Genomic DNA, 15,208 nt, shown 5'->3' on the forward strand with positions numbered 1-15,208 from the left:
ATGTTATACAAGTGGTAAGCTATATAGCATACTATTAAATGAAATTGTAATGAATACACTAACATAAGCCCTAACCAACGCTCACCGCAGTGGTGTAATCAGAAAGCGGTTTTATTTGTAATACAGTTGAATTATTGAATCTCAACTAATAAACTGTTGAAATGTTTCAAATACTGTATAAACTATTTATAGGCAGACTATCCAAATAAACCTATAAATGTATTAATATAAACATTTTATTTAATTTTATAAAAATATACTTACAGTCATCAATACTAGTTAGTCGTCCAGATTGGGGATAGTGCATCGGCAGTGGACAAATGTAGATTTAGCCAGAGCCAGGCTATGTCGTCCAGCCTCTTCCTAAGAGCAACATGCTCTCCTTGTTTTATTATCTGTTTTACTAAAGTTATCATAATATAAATATTGTACAAGTGCCAACATGTCAGTGGGGAGGACTGGCACCTATTGTTTTCCACTTGAAGTCCATTTGTTGTATTTTGGACATATTTCCATATAAACTCTCTTTTTCTGTCATTTCTAGCATTGCAAGCCAAAACACTATGATGGTGAGGATGTGGATAAGGAGTACAAGCCCCACTCCATCCCCCTGCGACAGTCTGTGCAGCCATCCAAAATAAGCAGTTATGGACGCAGAGCAAACCGCTGTCAGCCTGATGTGAGTGAGAGCACCAATCCTACTTGTCATTTAATACATTTGCATACCTCTGTGACCAGTAAACCTTTGCTGAATGAACGTTGGTCACTTGAATATCATTTTTTGGATCACATTTCCATATGCAATTTGTTGCCTCACAATCAAGCCCAGAAAATGATGAATCAGAGCAAAATATAATTTTTGTTTCTGTAGCTGCTTTTTAAAGACTACACACTTTGCATGCGTTTGGTGCAACTGCTTCATCAAAGATGAATTTGTTTTAGCAGGGTATTAAAGGTATGAATTTCAACCTGCCATTTAATTTAATTTAACTACCAGGCATTTAGGCTGGCCTAACCTTTGATGATTTCTCACAGGACTTAAACCACACATTCAAATCCTTGCCCTGATGATATTACCTGTATTTGTTGTCTTAGTAATTACAGACAGTTTAGTTTTTACATACATGGAAGTTCCGGTAATTAATGTGAAATACTACAGTGTGTTTTTTATGTTGTGGTTTTGTTATGTTGTTGTTGATCAGCAAATGTACAAGGCTGGCACTCTCTTATAATGTTTGTTTACATTGTAAAGTTTTAGTACCAAGGGTTTACTATCTACTGCCTGCTGATCAGCCAAATGAATAACGACAGCGCCAACAAACTACTCAAGTGTTTGTTGGATGACAGTCTTGTAGCGTGTTCCATGCTGTCATGCCCTTGTGCATCGGTTACAATGTAGATGTAACAATGCACTCGGGGCCATCCCAGCTTGCTTACTCTCCATCCCGCCATGCTGCTCTGCTTAACTCTGCTGTTTTTGCTCTCTGCTCCATGGCTTATTTTGTTCCGTGCTTTTGTTTCTTCCACTTCCCTTCATATTTCATAAGTCACAAAACTTTTTTTTTGCTCACATTAATGTTACCAATACACAATACAACTTGTGCTGGAATGCATCTTTTTTTGTTTTGCATATTTAGTTAGAAATTGCATTGATAGGAACAAAATTGAAATTTTTGAAAAAAGATGACCCAAAAAGTCATCAGATGATTGATGCAATAACTGATTACTACCCAGAAAGCTTTTGGTATTGCTTGCTTATTTATTTATTTATTTATTTATTTATTTATTTATAACAGTTATGCATATTTGTAAGCATTCTAAATGGGATTGTATTTTATAGCCATTTAGCATAACTTGTAATAGTATCCAGTAGATACTTTTCTATTATTTGCCACTAGATGGACTACTAGTGTACTAGACTACTTTGGTATTGTGCATGATAACAAAGTTGTTCCCACACCCAGACACCTTCCCAACCCCATTTTTGTTTGGTGCCAAAGCCACTCCATGGACAATAAATCATGTTGGTGTGACAGCTGAATCACCTGTCAGTGGTTGTAAGGTCAGGGCTGAGATAACAGAAATATGGTTGTCTCAAAAAGTAAGACAGACCTTAAATGATGCAGCCCTATCCAAGGCTTTACTAGACTTACCAATATTCCAAAAAAAAATAAACTAATCTTGAATTCAAAAGACAGAATTTACTATCTAGATTTACACATGTTCCTGTTTGACCTTTTTATAGGTCATACTTCAGGTGTCACATTTGTGTCATAATGTGTCCCACTGATATTTTTCCTGCAACTATTGGCTCTGTTCTTTCCAGACTCTCTCTCTCTCTCTTCCTCTCTCATCTCCTTTCCCCTCTTGTCTTAGTTTATTGTTGCTGTTATTGTCTCCCCTTTGCAGGGTCCAGAGGATCTGGTCCCCCATCCTCTCACCACTGGCTCTCAACCCATCTCTGCGGTACTGCCTCTTGAGCATATGAGCTCACCTTCTGTCCCCGCTCTCTTCCCGCCTCTTTTCCTAGACCACCTCACTCCTTCTGAAGTTGTCTAGATATTTTGATTTTTATCTTAACTAACCACTAAAACATTTTCATTAACATTCATTTGTGTGCCTCAAGTTTCTCAGTGCAGGGGTGGCAACCCATGATAGGTTTACATGACATTTTGCCATAAAAATATAAATAATAATATTTAAACAAAAGTTGGTGCAAGTAATTAAATCACAGTTACATTCTAGACTAGACAATGAACGCAGAGGAGGATTTCCTTTAAGTTTGCATTTTATCCCCAATTGCCAAACTCACTTTTCTGGTGTAGTTGTTGGGCTGATGTGCTCTCGATAACTCTTTCACCCATGCTCTTTCTCTGTGGTTGTACTTGGCTTGAAATGCTTTGTTGCTGGGCTGTCTGTGTGCCTTTGCTCTTTCGCCTTGCCATCTACTCACTACAGCAGCTAACCGTGTGGCTGCATGCGTTCTCTTTTGAGTGCACTCACACAGAAGAACCTAGTAAGTTTCATTTAATCAGGTTTCACTTACAGAGCACCATTGTCTGATGATTGGCAGTGAAACATTGGCGTCTAAGGCACTGAAGCATTAAAAAAAAAAAAAAAAAACTTTTTGAACATGTAATTGTTGTTGGCCTCTAAGTCTCTCTAGGTTTGCTTGTTTGAGGCCAAACCATGGTTTGATTGTCCCCCACCATCAAGCCCCGCTTCGTCTGCTGCTTCCAGTCCCTATCTGACTCCCATACATCTTTGGTCAACAGATCTCGAGTGCCAGGAAAAAGCGCCTGTTTTTATTTATGCAGAAAATATAGAACAATATATGGGCAGCCAGAATTACAGCTGAACAACGGAAGGAAGTGCATCAGCATACAGATGGCAAAGGCAAAAACGAACATGCTTCTTCCATTACCCTCCTTGCCTTGTCTTGAATAGCATTTCTTTTATGGCATTGCATCTGTCCAGTTTTTGTGCTATGAATGGCACGAATAATGTTCATAATAATAATAATCATGTCGTGCATACATGAATTTTCTTGATGTGGGAATACAGGTTGCTTTCTGACTGCACACGGACCAACAATTTCTTGGTGCACACCTGAGTAAAAAAAAGTGTTCATATGGTCAAGTTTGTAGGCCTCTGAAAGCGCTTTAAATGGATGTTTGAGGGGAAAAAGGGAGTTGGAACCTGAACCTGAAAGTCCTGCTTATACGTGCTTTTTAGATCGACTGACTGATTACTGAAAGTGACGTTAAGACCTTCCATTTTTCCATCTACATTGCTGATTACACATGACTTCCGTGTACTGTTTGCAATCATATGGCAGACTGGAACTAGCTACCCAAAAGTGTGGCCAAACTTTAAACCATAATAATGAGACTGTGACATGTAATGTGCAAAATTATGCAGGGGAGGAAGCCTCAATGACAGTGCATTCACTTCCACCTTGTCTCATTCATTTTGTGTTTTACCAGTTATTGCAAAACGAAACAAAGAAGATTTTAATAAAAGGAAGAGGTGTCTTTAAACAGATTTTAACCAGTAGGTCTCCATACATCCTAAAGATTCACTGCAGATTACTATAAATGAGGCCCTCTTGGGATGAGAACAACTAAGAAGATGCCACCAGTAATGAAAAGTGAGAAGAGGAAACGTGATGAACTGTAAGCAAGGATGCAGCAGCATCAGAGCTGAAGTCTAGACCCACTTAAGTTGTGCCGGGACGAATCCAAGGCAGAGCAGTTTGAGTTCAAATAAGGGGGTATGCCCAAGTCAAGACAGAGTTTACATAAACAAACAAATCAGTGCTCAGTCAATATTCTTGATACTGTTGTTCATAGTGACCGTCAACTATGGTATAACTTCAGATCAGCCTCTCCAGTTTGAAAAAAAGGCACACAAAAGAAAATCTTACTGGTCGCAGTTGAGGACAAAGACAGTTTTAATTGAGACTGGTGGGCGAGACAGAGGTAATAGAATATGTCCAGACTAAAGCTACTCCTGCAGCCCTTCTAAGTGGACATCATTCCCCAGAATTGGTTAATGTTAACATGAATGATAAGTCACGATTTTATAGGAAATGGTCATTTTTGAATTTCCAATGAAAATGATGATGTGATTTTTGCTGGGGTCTGTACAAAACAAGCATCCCTTACAATCCCTTATGTCTGGAGATTATGATTTGTAAGCTGGGCTGTCTCTGTAGCACCACAATGGTCATTTAAATTGACCATTGTTTGTTGCGATTTGGATATTTTCACTTGGCCATATTGCAATTTCAATAATATTTCAATTAATTGCTCAGCCCCATCAAAATGTGTGTAGTATTTGTTGTTTTACATTTTTAACTGAAAACCAAAATACCTTTATCATTTATGACAAATTACAGTCTAAATGAACTTAAAATAGCTTTTTTGCTTTTGACTTGTTTTCTTTATTTACCTCACTACAAATATCAACCAGGGATTTGTTTAAAACACAGAATCATAATTAACAAAATCTAAATGATACCCTAACTGTATGGTTGCAACTGCTGGTGATTGTGTGTTCTGGTGTTGGGTCTTAACTGTTAAGCTTCACTGTGATGTAGGCTAACTTTTCCTTACTTTCTAACCGAGCACAATCCCTTCTTGTGATGCATTGCTATGCTCTCATGCATTTGACCTGGACCCTTGCTTTGCTCTGTGTGCTTTGGAGAATAGTTGCATACTTTTAATGCCTTCATGACAAAAATGTACTTTCATCCACAGCCTGAACCCACAGAGGAAGATATAGAGAAGAACCCAGAACTGAAGAAGCTACAGATATATGGCGCAGGACCTAAGATGATGGGACTTGGACTGGTGGCAAGGGACAAAGGCATCAGGAAGAAAGGTAAGCACCATGACCACAATGTTATTTATCCACTTTCTCAGACACATACAGTAAAACATGTGGGCATTGGAGAACTTGTTTTTGGTTTAGATACAACCATCCTGCCAACATGGAGCCCTGCACTGTAAAAAGTCTGTAATAACTGACCACCTTTGCTCTTCTTTTAGATGAGCTGCCTCAAACAGTTACAGTCAAGGAGAGCGTGTCTCCTGCTTCTGTTGATACCTCAGTTAAAGCAGAGGCACTGGAGCCTCAAGAGAAGCGGAGCGACGAGAGTACATCTAGCCCCCAGCCGCCTCCCTCTAGCATCACAGTTAAGACAGAAGTGAAGAAGGAAGAACCAGAGGAAGAGGATGGGAAAGAGAAGGATCAGAATGAAGATGATACAGATGGACCTTGTACCAAAATGACCATGAGGCTTAGACGCAACATCAGCAATCCGCAGTGTGTAAGTAGACCAAAGGATACTTCCAGGTGGCAGTTGAAGTTTAGATCAAAGTCATATAATTGAATTAATTAATAATTGAATATCTAAACTATAATGAGAAGTCAAATGGTTCTACAGGGCTGTAAATGTAATGCACTGTACTCTTTATTAATTGCGACTCTGATGTGAATGCAGTGATTTTGTCTTTGACAGAATCCTTTTTTCCCCTCAGTCTGATCTTTTGTTGAATTTTAGAATCTTAGTGCTGTGGCACTATGGTCATCTGGCACCAAGCCCTAAAGTCAGTGTTTTATGCTTACTCTTTCTTACTTTTTCAAAGGTGGATTCTTTTGTGTGTCGGATGTGTGGTCGGGGAGATGATGACGAGAAACTTTTGCTGTGTGATGGCTGCGATGATAACTACCACACCTACTGTCTACTACCGCCTCTCTCTGATGCTCCCAAAGGCAACTGGCGATGCCCTAAATGTGTGGCAGAGGTAAGTGAAACATTTTTATAGCACTTGTTTGTGTCAGGTAGGTGGTGTTAGGTTTCTTCTAACCCACAAGACTAATCCTTTTTTTAGGAGTGCAAGAAACCTGCAGAAGCATTTGGCTTTGAACAGGCTACACGAGAGTATAATCTGCAGAGTTTTGGTGAAATGGCGGATTCCTTTAAAGCAGATTACTTCAATATGCCTGTCCATGTAAGCACACCCACGCAAGATATCACCTAATTTGATTCTGCCCTGACTGTTGATAATGTGAAAGACTAATCTCTAGTCTGTGTGTTGTCTGTGTAGATGGTTCCCACTGAGCTTGTGGAGAGAGAGTTCTGGAGGTTAGTCAGCAGTATCGAGGAAGACGTGACCGTTGAGTATGGAGCGGACATACACTCCAAAGAGTTTGGCAGTGGCTTTCCAATGAACAATGGCAAAAGGAAGCTCACAAAGGAAGAGGAGGTACACACATTGTTGTATTCGCAACCGTGTGTGTGTGTGTGTGTGTGTGTGTGTGAGGCATCCTGCTTGAGATTACATGTTGAAAACCACCCAGGTAAAAAGTTGAACTCTACCCGAATGCAGTATAATGACTGCAGAAGGCCATTGTGTCATAATGACTGTAAGCATCGACATGACCACACTCAATTTAGTGATGCTCTTGAAAATAACATGTTTGGATTAACAGAAACTTACAGCTCAGTTTTGGGTACACCACTATAAGATGATGAGAAAATAGTGCATTTGCTACCTGTAGTGTTGTCTTTTTTTTGTGTGGATTAGTAGGTACTTGGATGACAAATGATTGGTAGCCCAAATAAGAATTTCCTTTTCTCGCTTAAATAATGTCAAGAATTTAAATCAGGAATCAATCTGGATCGATATGTAGAATTGCAAAAATTGGAAATCGATAAACTCTAAACAAAATCCAAGCCCAGAAAAGGAGTTTAAAATGAATGTGGGTCATAACAGCATAACCAGGGGTTACTCTGATCCAGAGGCTAGTTGAGTCAAATATTTTAACAAAAAATTTTTTAAATTAAGGATTTTATAATGTTCTCAAAAAAGTAGTAATGTATGAAAAAGCTACTCACTTCAGATGGTACCTGTTATCAGTCATTTCCAAACCTTTTCATAATCATAGTGCAGTGCTTATTTTCAGTGCACACTCTTTTCCTTGTATGTTGTCAGGAATATGCCCGCTGTGGGTGGAACTTGAATGTGATGCCTGTGCTGGAGCAGTCACTCCTGTGCCATATTAATGGAGACATCTCTGGGATGAAGGTGCCCTGGCTTTATGTAGGCATGGTGTTCTCAGCTTTCTGCTGGCACATTGAGGATCACTGGAGCTACTCCATAAACTACTTGCACTGGTACAGAATTCTTTTTGTGTATTGTTGTTGAGGGTTTGGCATTTTATTGCAGTCATAGGCTTAAACAGTTGCAGCTTTTAACATAGACAATACGATAATGTCATGGGAAAGGGTACTTTGAGTGAAATACTATAGCTTTCCTTCTTTGTTCTACACTTCCCACATATCTCTCATCCCCAGGGGTGAACCCAAGACTTGGTATGGGGTTCCTTCTGTGGCAGCTGAGAGACTTGAGGAAGTGATGAAGAAGCTGACGCCAGAGCTGTTTGAATTTCAACCTGATCTCCTGCACCAGCTGGTGACCATCATGAACCCCAATATCCTCATGTCTCATGGTGTACCGGTTAGTCTACCATAAGCACGCATGCACACAGCAGAAATATGGCTTGTTAAAAAGCTTTCTTTCTTTGACCCCTGTTTCTGATTTGCAGGTGGTACGTACCAACCAGTGTGCTGGTGAGTTCGTCATAACCTTCCCCCGAGCCTACCACAGTGGCTTCAATCAGGGATATAACTTTGCTGAAGCTGTAAATTTCTGCACTGCCGACTGGGTACGTCTGTTCTACACAGTTTCCCTCAAGTTGTGATTTCACATTGTTCACAATACCACATAATCAACATCACTTTTCTCTCTCCTCCTCAGCTGCCTGCTGGCCGTTCCTGTATAGATCACTACAGGCGTCTAAGGAGGTATTGTGTATTCTCCCATGAGGAGCTCACCTGTAAAATGGCTACCTGCCCAGAGAAACTAGACCTCAACCTGGCTGCAGCCACACACCGGGAAATGTTTATTATTGTTCAGGAGGAGAGGAAGCTGCGGAAAAGTCTGATGGAAAGGGTGAGACACAGAAATAGACGTTACACATTATTCATTCCTTTATGAATTTATTGATTTTATAAGAAGTGAATAATAGTTCTCTCTTGATTGTCTAATAAAATCTGTGTTGTACCTGCAGGGCATTACTGAAGCAGAGCGTGAGGCATTTGAGCTGCTGCCTGATGATGAGAGACAGTGTGATAAATGTAAGACCACATGCTTCCTTTCTGCTCTGGCCTGTTCAAACTGTCCCGAGAGTCTGGTGTGTCTCTACCACACTCAGGATCTGTGCAACTGCCCCACTGATAAACTCTACCTCAGGTATTTATCTCGTGTGTGTGTGTGTGTGTGTCTCGTGTGTGTGTGTGTGTGTGTTTTTCAGTGAGCCATAATACACTGAGTGAACGGTGTCTTTTAAAAACATGTTATTTTCTTTCTAATTTGATTTTCTCTCTGTGTTAATTGTTTTCTGTTCACTTTGCAGGTACAGATACACCCTGGATGAGTTGTTAGCCATGTTACACCGGTTAAAAGTTCGGTCCGAGTCCTTTGATTCGTGGGCCAACAGAGTAAAAGAGGCACTTGAGCAGGAAGAAGGAAACAAGATAGGTGGGAAATTTGCATAAATGAATTATAGTTTCAACAGAAAATTGTGATCTTAAAAGAAACTGGTAAGATCAAATGGTTATGGAATTGCAGGAATTAATGATCTGGAAATGCTGAAGACGGAAGCTGTGGAAAAAAAGTTTCCCGACAACGAACTTCTGCGGAAACTCAACACTGTCCTTAAAGACATAGAACGCTGCCAACAGACCAGCACTGAGCTCCTCACTAACTCAAAGACCAGGTATGATGGAACACAAATGTAACATTTACACTTACTGTTCAATTACATCAAGTTACATGTTGCTGTCTTTTAGTGAAAGTAAGATGACTTTGGCCGAGCTGACATCCTTGGTAGAGACGATGCAGAACCTGCCTTGTGTGATGAACCCGTTAAAGGAGGTGCAGGTGAGAAGATATGTCACTGAGCAAACTAGTTTGTATTTTAACCCTCGAAAATGTATACAATTTATTGTATAAATATTTTATAATTTTCTCAGCTTAAAAATTGTACTCTTATTTAGAACACTTGTTCTTTCATTTCTGTCTGAATTTAAAGGTGGTCCTGCAGACAGTGGAAGATTTCCAGGGCCGGGCTCAAGTACTGGTCAATGACAAGGACTGGAGGAGGGATTCTCCATCTCCTGAGCAGTTACAGACTTTGTTGGAGCAGGGGGCCAAGCTGCCTGTTGTGGTGCCGGAATGTAATTTACTCCAGGGCCTAAAGGAGCAGGGCCATTGGTTGGCAGAGGTGAGGCGCACTCTGGGCACAGAAGGAGGTGAGAGGCAGGAGGTGACATTGGATGTGCTGAGGAACCTGATGGAAGCAGGCTGCAACGTACCCCAGAGTGTGTCTGTGGAGACGGCCATGGCAGAGCTCCAGGAGCTGCTCACAATTGCAGAACGTTGGGAAGAGAAGGCGCAGATCTGCCTTGAACAAAGGTAAGACAAGCAAGTCGAACCATAAACTTTTTTTCTATACTTCACCTTCCGCAGGGGTTGTCATCATGCAGAGATGTCAAAATGACAAATTCTTTGTCATGGTTTTGTTCTTCTAGGCAAAAACACCCTCTCTCTACCCTGGAGGCAATAGTAAATGAGGCACAGCTTATTCCAGTCAAGCTACCTAACATTCTGGCTCTACAGGGCTGTCTTGCGCGAGCACGGGCCTGGGTAACAGACCTAGAGGAAATCCAGGTAAAAAAACGACCCAATGGTGTGAGTTGTAGTTAACCCTCATATTAATATACGTAATATTATTCATTATTGTGTTTGTTGTAGAATGGGGAGCATTACCCATGCCTGGATGACCTAGAGGGCCTGGTGGCTATTGGACGGGACTTGCCAGTCTTCATGGAGGAGCTAAGACAGCTGGAACTTCAGGTAGCCAGCGCTCACTCCTGGAGGGACAAGGCCAGCAAGACTTTCCTGAAGAAGAGCAGTCCACACAGTCTGCTAGAGGTGGGCAACTCAAGAGAAATTGGATGTTTTATTCAAATTGAACTTAGATTGAATTTTTGTCAACATTGAACAACAAGATACACGATACATTGTGTTTACATAAATCAGTACAGCATTCCACTTTAGAGGCCAAGCTCTTGAGAGCATGCATTATGCTCGAGTGTTTCTTTGCAGGTATTATGTCCGTGTGCAAAAAGGAGAGAGAGGCGAGATGAGATGCAGATGTTGGATGAGCCTTTAGATGACTCTGATAACAACACTCTGGGCCTCTCTGCTCAGGACCTGAGGGACCCTGCAGCTATTGTGAGTTTATTGAGCATTGCATTATCTATTTTTAATCACTCGAAGATTTAGATCTATTTTTTTGGATGTGTGTGTATTATGCATAAATTCTAGTTCTGTATTTGAAGTTGATTTGTGTGCCTTGTCTCTAGGTAATGGCATTCAAAGAAGGGGAGCACCAGGAGAAGGAGGCACTACTGAGGTTACAGAAATTGAACATGTGTAAATCTGGATTTCACACAATAAGTTGCAAGGAGGACAAGGAGAACGGGAGGTGGGACGACTCCATGGAGACAGACGCATCCAGCTACTCAGAGAACTCTGTAAAAGAGAACGGGAACAGTAACCACGCCTGTACCACCCCTCCTCAATCAGTGTGTGTGTGTGCCGGTCCGCCTCGAGCCCCTCAACTTCGCTGCCATCTGTGTAAGGACTGGTTCCATGGTGGCTGTGTTCCCTTCCCCTCCGTGCTCTCCTCCTCTGGACCAACAGTGAATCCCCTCTGCTGGTGGGACTGGGACTCGCGCTTCTTGTGTCCGCGATGCCAGCGGTCACGGCGTCCACGCCTGGAGACTATCCTGGCGTTACTTGTTGCCCTGCAGAGGCTGCCAGTGCGACTGCCTGAGGGAGAAGCACTGCAGTGTCTCACAGAAAGGGCTATCACCTGGCAGGGCCGAGCCAAGGAGGCACTGGAGACACCAGAGCTGCAGCAGGCACTTGAGAGACTGCAAGAACTCAAAGAGACTCTCCATTGTGAAACAGAGAAAGAGGAAGACATGAAAAAAGGGACAGAAGGGAGCTCAGTGATAGTTTTATCAGACTCCGAGGGAGGGGAAGGAGACGAGGGAGTCATTGATCTGACAGAGGAGAATTCGCCTAAAAAGACCACCATGGAAAGCAACACCACCGAGGTTAGCATCTTATTCTGATAGTCTTTATTGTAATATTAAACAAAATATAGACTACTGGCTCTAAACTAGAGTTCTGCAAGCCCGTCAGGTCCCATCGGGGCCTAGTCGATTTGAACCCAGTTCTGGTCAGACTCTAGCTCATCTAACTTCTCCTTTCGTTGTGCCCATATTACCTGTAAGGCATACATAGGCTACTGTATGAAATGTTTTATTTTGATGTACTTAGCCAACGCAATACCCATGTACACATGCATTAGGTCTGCAGCTATCGTTACAACCCAAAGTCACAGACTAACCAGCCGGAGAACAATAACAACAAACCCACTAACAACAATCGCACGTTTATACATTACAACTAAGAATTTGCTAGCCTTCTTCTCAACTAGCAATCATGATTTGAACTTAAATGCTAACATTACCGTTTTGGGTCTGCTCCGTACACTCGATGCATAAACCCCGGGTTCTTTCTGCTCTGATGCTAAAGCATTGCCGTTGCGCTTTTGTGGTAGAATAGTTCTGTTTTACCGCAGACACACTGTACAGAGCTGCTGTTTTCTGTTAGCTTGAAATGATCCCATACTTTGGAGACTTTGTCTTTTTCTCTGGCCTGTCTCTTTTTTGTCTCACTATTTTCTCTCTTCCTCCTTCTTGCTAGCCGCGCCATCAAATCACGTTGTCTTTACTTGTCCACAGACTAAGCTTATTGTGGGAGAGTAATAACGTCCTGTGTGAAACGGTGCGCTGTATATAGTTAATATTTATATGTATTAAACAAGTCGTAATCGAGTTTCTGAATTGTTTCAGCCCTAGCGTGCATTAGCATATATGTGACAGTTGACAATGCAGTGCATAAGGGAGAAGTTGGAGCGTGCATGTGTGTTTGTGCACATCAGAGAGAACCTAAAGTGATATTGGTGCCAGTGTCAGCTTCTTGTCGGGCTTGGGCTGAAAAATTGCAGACATTGCCGGGCTGGGGCAAGACTAGGGCTGGTGTTTTTGGTCTGTGCAGGGTTCTACTTTAAACTGTGTAACTACTCAAATATTTTTCTGATGCATCATCTGTCAGTTAAATAATTGATAATCGATTTGCTACTTCAGACTTTCTTATCATGCTGTATCCAACATTCCTCCTTTATTCAATGTTTGATTGCCCACAGGCTGGCTGTGAAAATGGCATCAGTAAGAAGTCAAATGTTACAGGTAAGATTGTGTCGTGATTTCAAAGTATCAACGGTTGACTTGTGCAACAGAGAGCACTGCAGTCCTGATATATTCTTTCTGCTCACTTTTCAGGTGTGGGGTTTCTGCTGCCCCTGCTGCCTTTGCTAAAAGGCCAGGTAGTGGAGCTTTCACCAGCCACCAGAGTCCAACTGGAGGAACTGCAGCTGGAAGGAGATCTGCTGGAGGTGTCCTTGGACCAGACGCTCCTCATCCACAGAGTCCTGCAGGCTGCCTCTGCTCCATCCAGAGAAACATTGCACACACTCATTCAGGTCAGGAAAATAAAGTCTGCCTTTTTAAAAAATTGATTATTATTTTAATGTTACACATCTTAAAACTAAACCTACATTGATGGAAACTAAATGCCTACATAAATATACCTAAATAATCAAACAAACCACCTAAAAAATATAGCTCTGTCATGCTACTAGTGATCAAAAAGTCCACAGGACACTTCTAGCACCACATTGATGCTATAGACGACTGCCACTGTCTCCTAGTTCCATTATGACTAATATGATGAACACTACGTGTATTAATTTGGATCGTACTACATAATCTTCCCATAGTCAAGAATTTGTACTTTTGTATGTGTTCATATCATTTCAGGGCTGCTTCAAATGCTTTTCTGTTGTATCAAGAATAAAAGTCAGGCTGATTGAACCTTTTTGTAGGTTTTTTTTTCTCATACTCATCTCTCATATTCTTGTCCTCTCTCTCTGTCAGATTGAGCTTGAAGAGCAGAGGCGAACCAGCCGCGGACGAGCCAAGGACTCACGGAGGAAGAGAAAGGGCCACAGAGGTGGCAGTGGGGACGGGGCTGGAGAAAGGTCACTGGATGCGTCAGAGTCAAAGAAAACCTGTCCCCTCAGCCACAGCCCCTCCCATCACCTATCTGTCCAGACCCATCCAGAGGTAATTTGTCTTGCTTTTGATTTAAGCAAGTTTATGACGTGGTGGGATTTTTTTCTGGAAATTGTAGTTTTAATGCAAATATTTTCAAATAAAGTTTTAACTGACTTTAGCTTTGCTGGAGATTAACATTTTTACTTTTTTCTTTTGGCAGACTTTGTGATACACTCAACGCTGGAGATCCGTTTAAATGGATCAGTTGGATGAATTGAAGGGACGGAGTGTTCTGTGCCAGAAGACAGTGTCAAGTTATAGAAAGATGCAGGACATCCCCCCCCCTCATATCCTACGTCCCTTCTCATCCCTTATTCATGCATTCAGACACTAACAGAGCGATGACTCCGCTACACTCCACTATCCCACCCGAAACTCAGCCATATCTCCCCCATGATGTTTATTTTTTCAGACTCGTTGTCTTACTTAAACTTTATTGTCCACCTACCCTGGATCCATTTTTTCTGTGAACATATTAAGACTGTGTTGGACCGATGTTGGTCGTACCGGAATAGGAGTGTCTTTGGTCTTGAGCTGTCTCCGAGGTCAGTCAGTATGCTACGTTATCCAAACCGTATTAAATGCTAGTTCATCCGAAACGTGTCTAAGCCCCCTCATTGAAGTTGGATAAGCTATGGGTTTATTTAGACTGTTCTGTTTGGGCATGAATCCTGAAGCTGAGGTACAGCAGAAAGTTTTGACAGCTGATTTAAGACAACAGCACCGTGGTTACACTTGTATTTTTTTAGTTGTATTGAATCTTGTGTTTGATGCTGTTTTGAGGGGACATGCATATTGAATAATTGGGAGTACATTTTGGGAAGTGTTAAAAACAGGCATTCATGTTTTTGGTGCTACTTTCCCAAAATGGATATCTGTACCTCTTGGATTTGTCTTTTTCCCCCCATTCCCTCCCCTTCATACCTTTTTTTTGTTTTGTTTTTTAGTTTTTTTTTTTTTTAAAGCGCCCATCCTTTTGACTCCCATGTTTTATTATTTTCAATCTGACCTCTTTTTCCCCTCCCTCATTCTCTTGAAAATTAAGGTAACTTCACTGTAACTCACTTTGTCACAATTATTTTGTTTCCTGGGTTCAAATTATATTATTATTGATATTTCAGACACACAGTTGTTGTGAGTTTGTGTATAAACTTTTCATTTTAATGTTGCCTTTGTTTCTTTTCACTCTTGTTAGAAAAATAAAGGTTTAGAATTGTTTAGGATATGTTGACTCATTATTTCTTGTTTTGAAATCCTATAGTCCTAAGATCAATTATGATTTTGTAAAAACCTTGACACAGAGCAGCCATTAAAGTACCAATA

The 15,208-nt window shown here is 41.3% G+C and overlaps 1 protein-coding gene across 5 annotated transcripts in view; it reads left to right on the forward strand.

The window, feature by feature from the left end:
* kdm5c (lysine (K)-specific demethylase 5C) overlaps positions 1–15,108 on the forward strand; it is a 19,797-nt gene extending 4,689 nt beyond the window's left edge. For 2 of the 5 annotated variants that reach the window (XM_046055924.1, XM_046055927.1), the window contains 23 exons: positions 2,410–2,466; positions 5,262–5,385; positions 5,553–5,833; positions 6,153–6,311; positions 6,399–6,518; positions 6,615–6,773; positions 7,503–7,684; positions 7,865–8,027; positions 8,116–8,235; positions 8,328–8,522; positions 8,641–8,822; positions 8,986–9,110; positions 9,201–9,348; positions 9,422–9,512; positions 9,664–10,046; positions 10,163–10,301; positions 10,386–10,565; positions 10,740–10,868; positions 11,000–11,758; positions 12,916–12,958; positions 13,052–13,251; positions 13,706–13,894; positions 14,046–15,108. In XM_046055924.1, the coding sequence (XP_045911880.1) occupies positions 2,410–2,466; positions 5,262–5,385; positions 5,553–5,833; positions 6,153–6,311; positions 6,399–6,518; positions 6,615–6,773; positions 7,503–7,684; positions 7,865–8,027; positions 8,116–8,235; positions 8,328–8,522; positions 8,641–8,822; positions 8,986–9,110; positions 9,201–9,348; positions 9,422–9,512; positions 9,664–10,046; positions 10,163–10,301; positions 10,386–10,565; positions 10,740–10,868; positions 11,000–11,758; positions 12,916–12,958; positions 13,052–13,251; positions 13,706–13,894; positions 14,046–14,054 (4,137 nt within the window). In that variant the 3' untranslated portion in view covers positions 14,055–15,108. Of the gene's footprint in view, positions 1–525; positions 680–2,409; positions 2,467–5,261; positions 5,386–5,552; positions 5,834–6,152; positions 6,312–6,398; positions 6,519–6,614; positions 6,774–7,502; positions 7,685–7,864; positions 8,028–8,115; positions 8,236–8,327; positions 8,523–8,640; positions 8,823–8,985; positions 9,111–9,200; positions 9,349–9,421; positions 9,513–9,663; positions 10,047–10,162; positions 10,302–10,385; positions 10,566–10,739; positions 10,869–10,999; positions 11,759–12,915; positions 12,959–13,051; positions 13,252–13,705; positions 13,895–14,045 lie in introns of those variants that run through there. The other 3 variants (XM_046055929.1, XM_046055928.1, XM_046055925.1) reach the window with 3 other exon arrangements.
* Positions 15,109–15,208: the final 100 nt, after the last annotated feature.

The sequence above is a fragment of the Micropterus dolomieu genome, linkage group LG08 (assembly GCF_021292245.1).
Source record: "Micropterus dolomieu isolate WLL.071019.BEF.003 ecotype Adirondacks linkage group LG08, ASM2129224v1, whole genome shotgun sequence".
Taxonomy (NCBI): Eukaryota; Metazoa; Chordata; class Actinopteri; order Centrarchiformes; family Centrarchidae; genus Micropterus; species Micropterus dolomieu.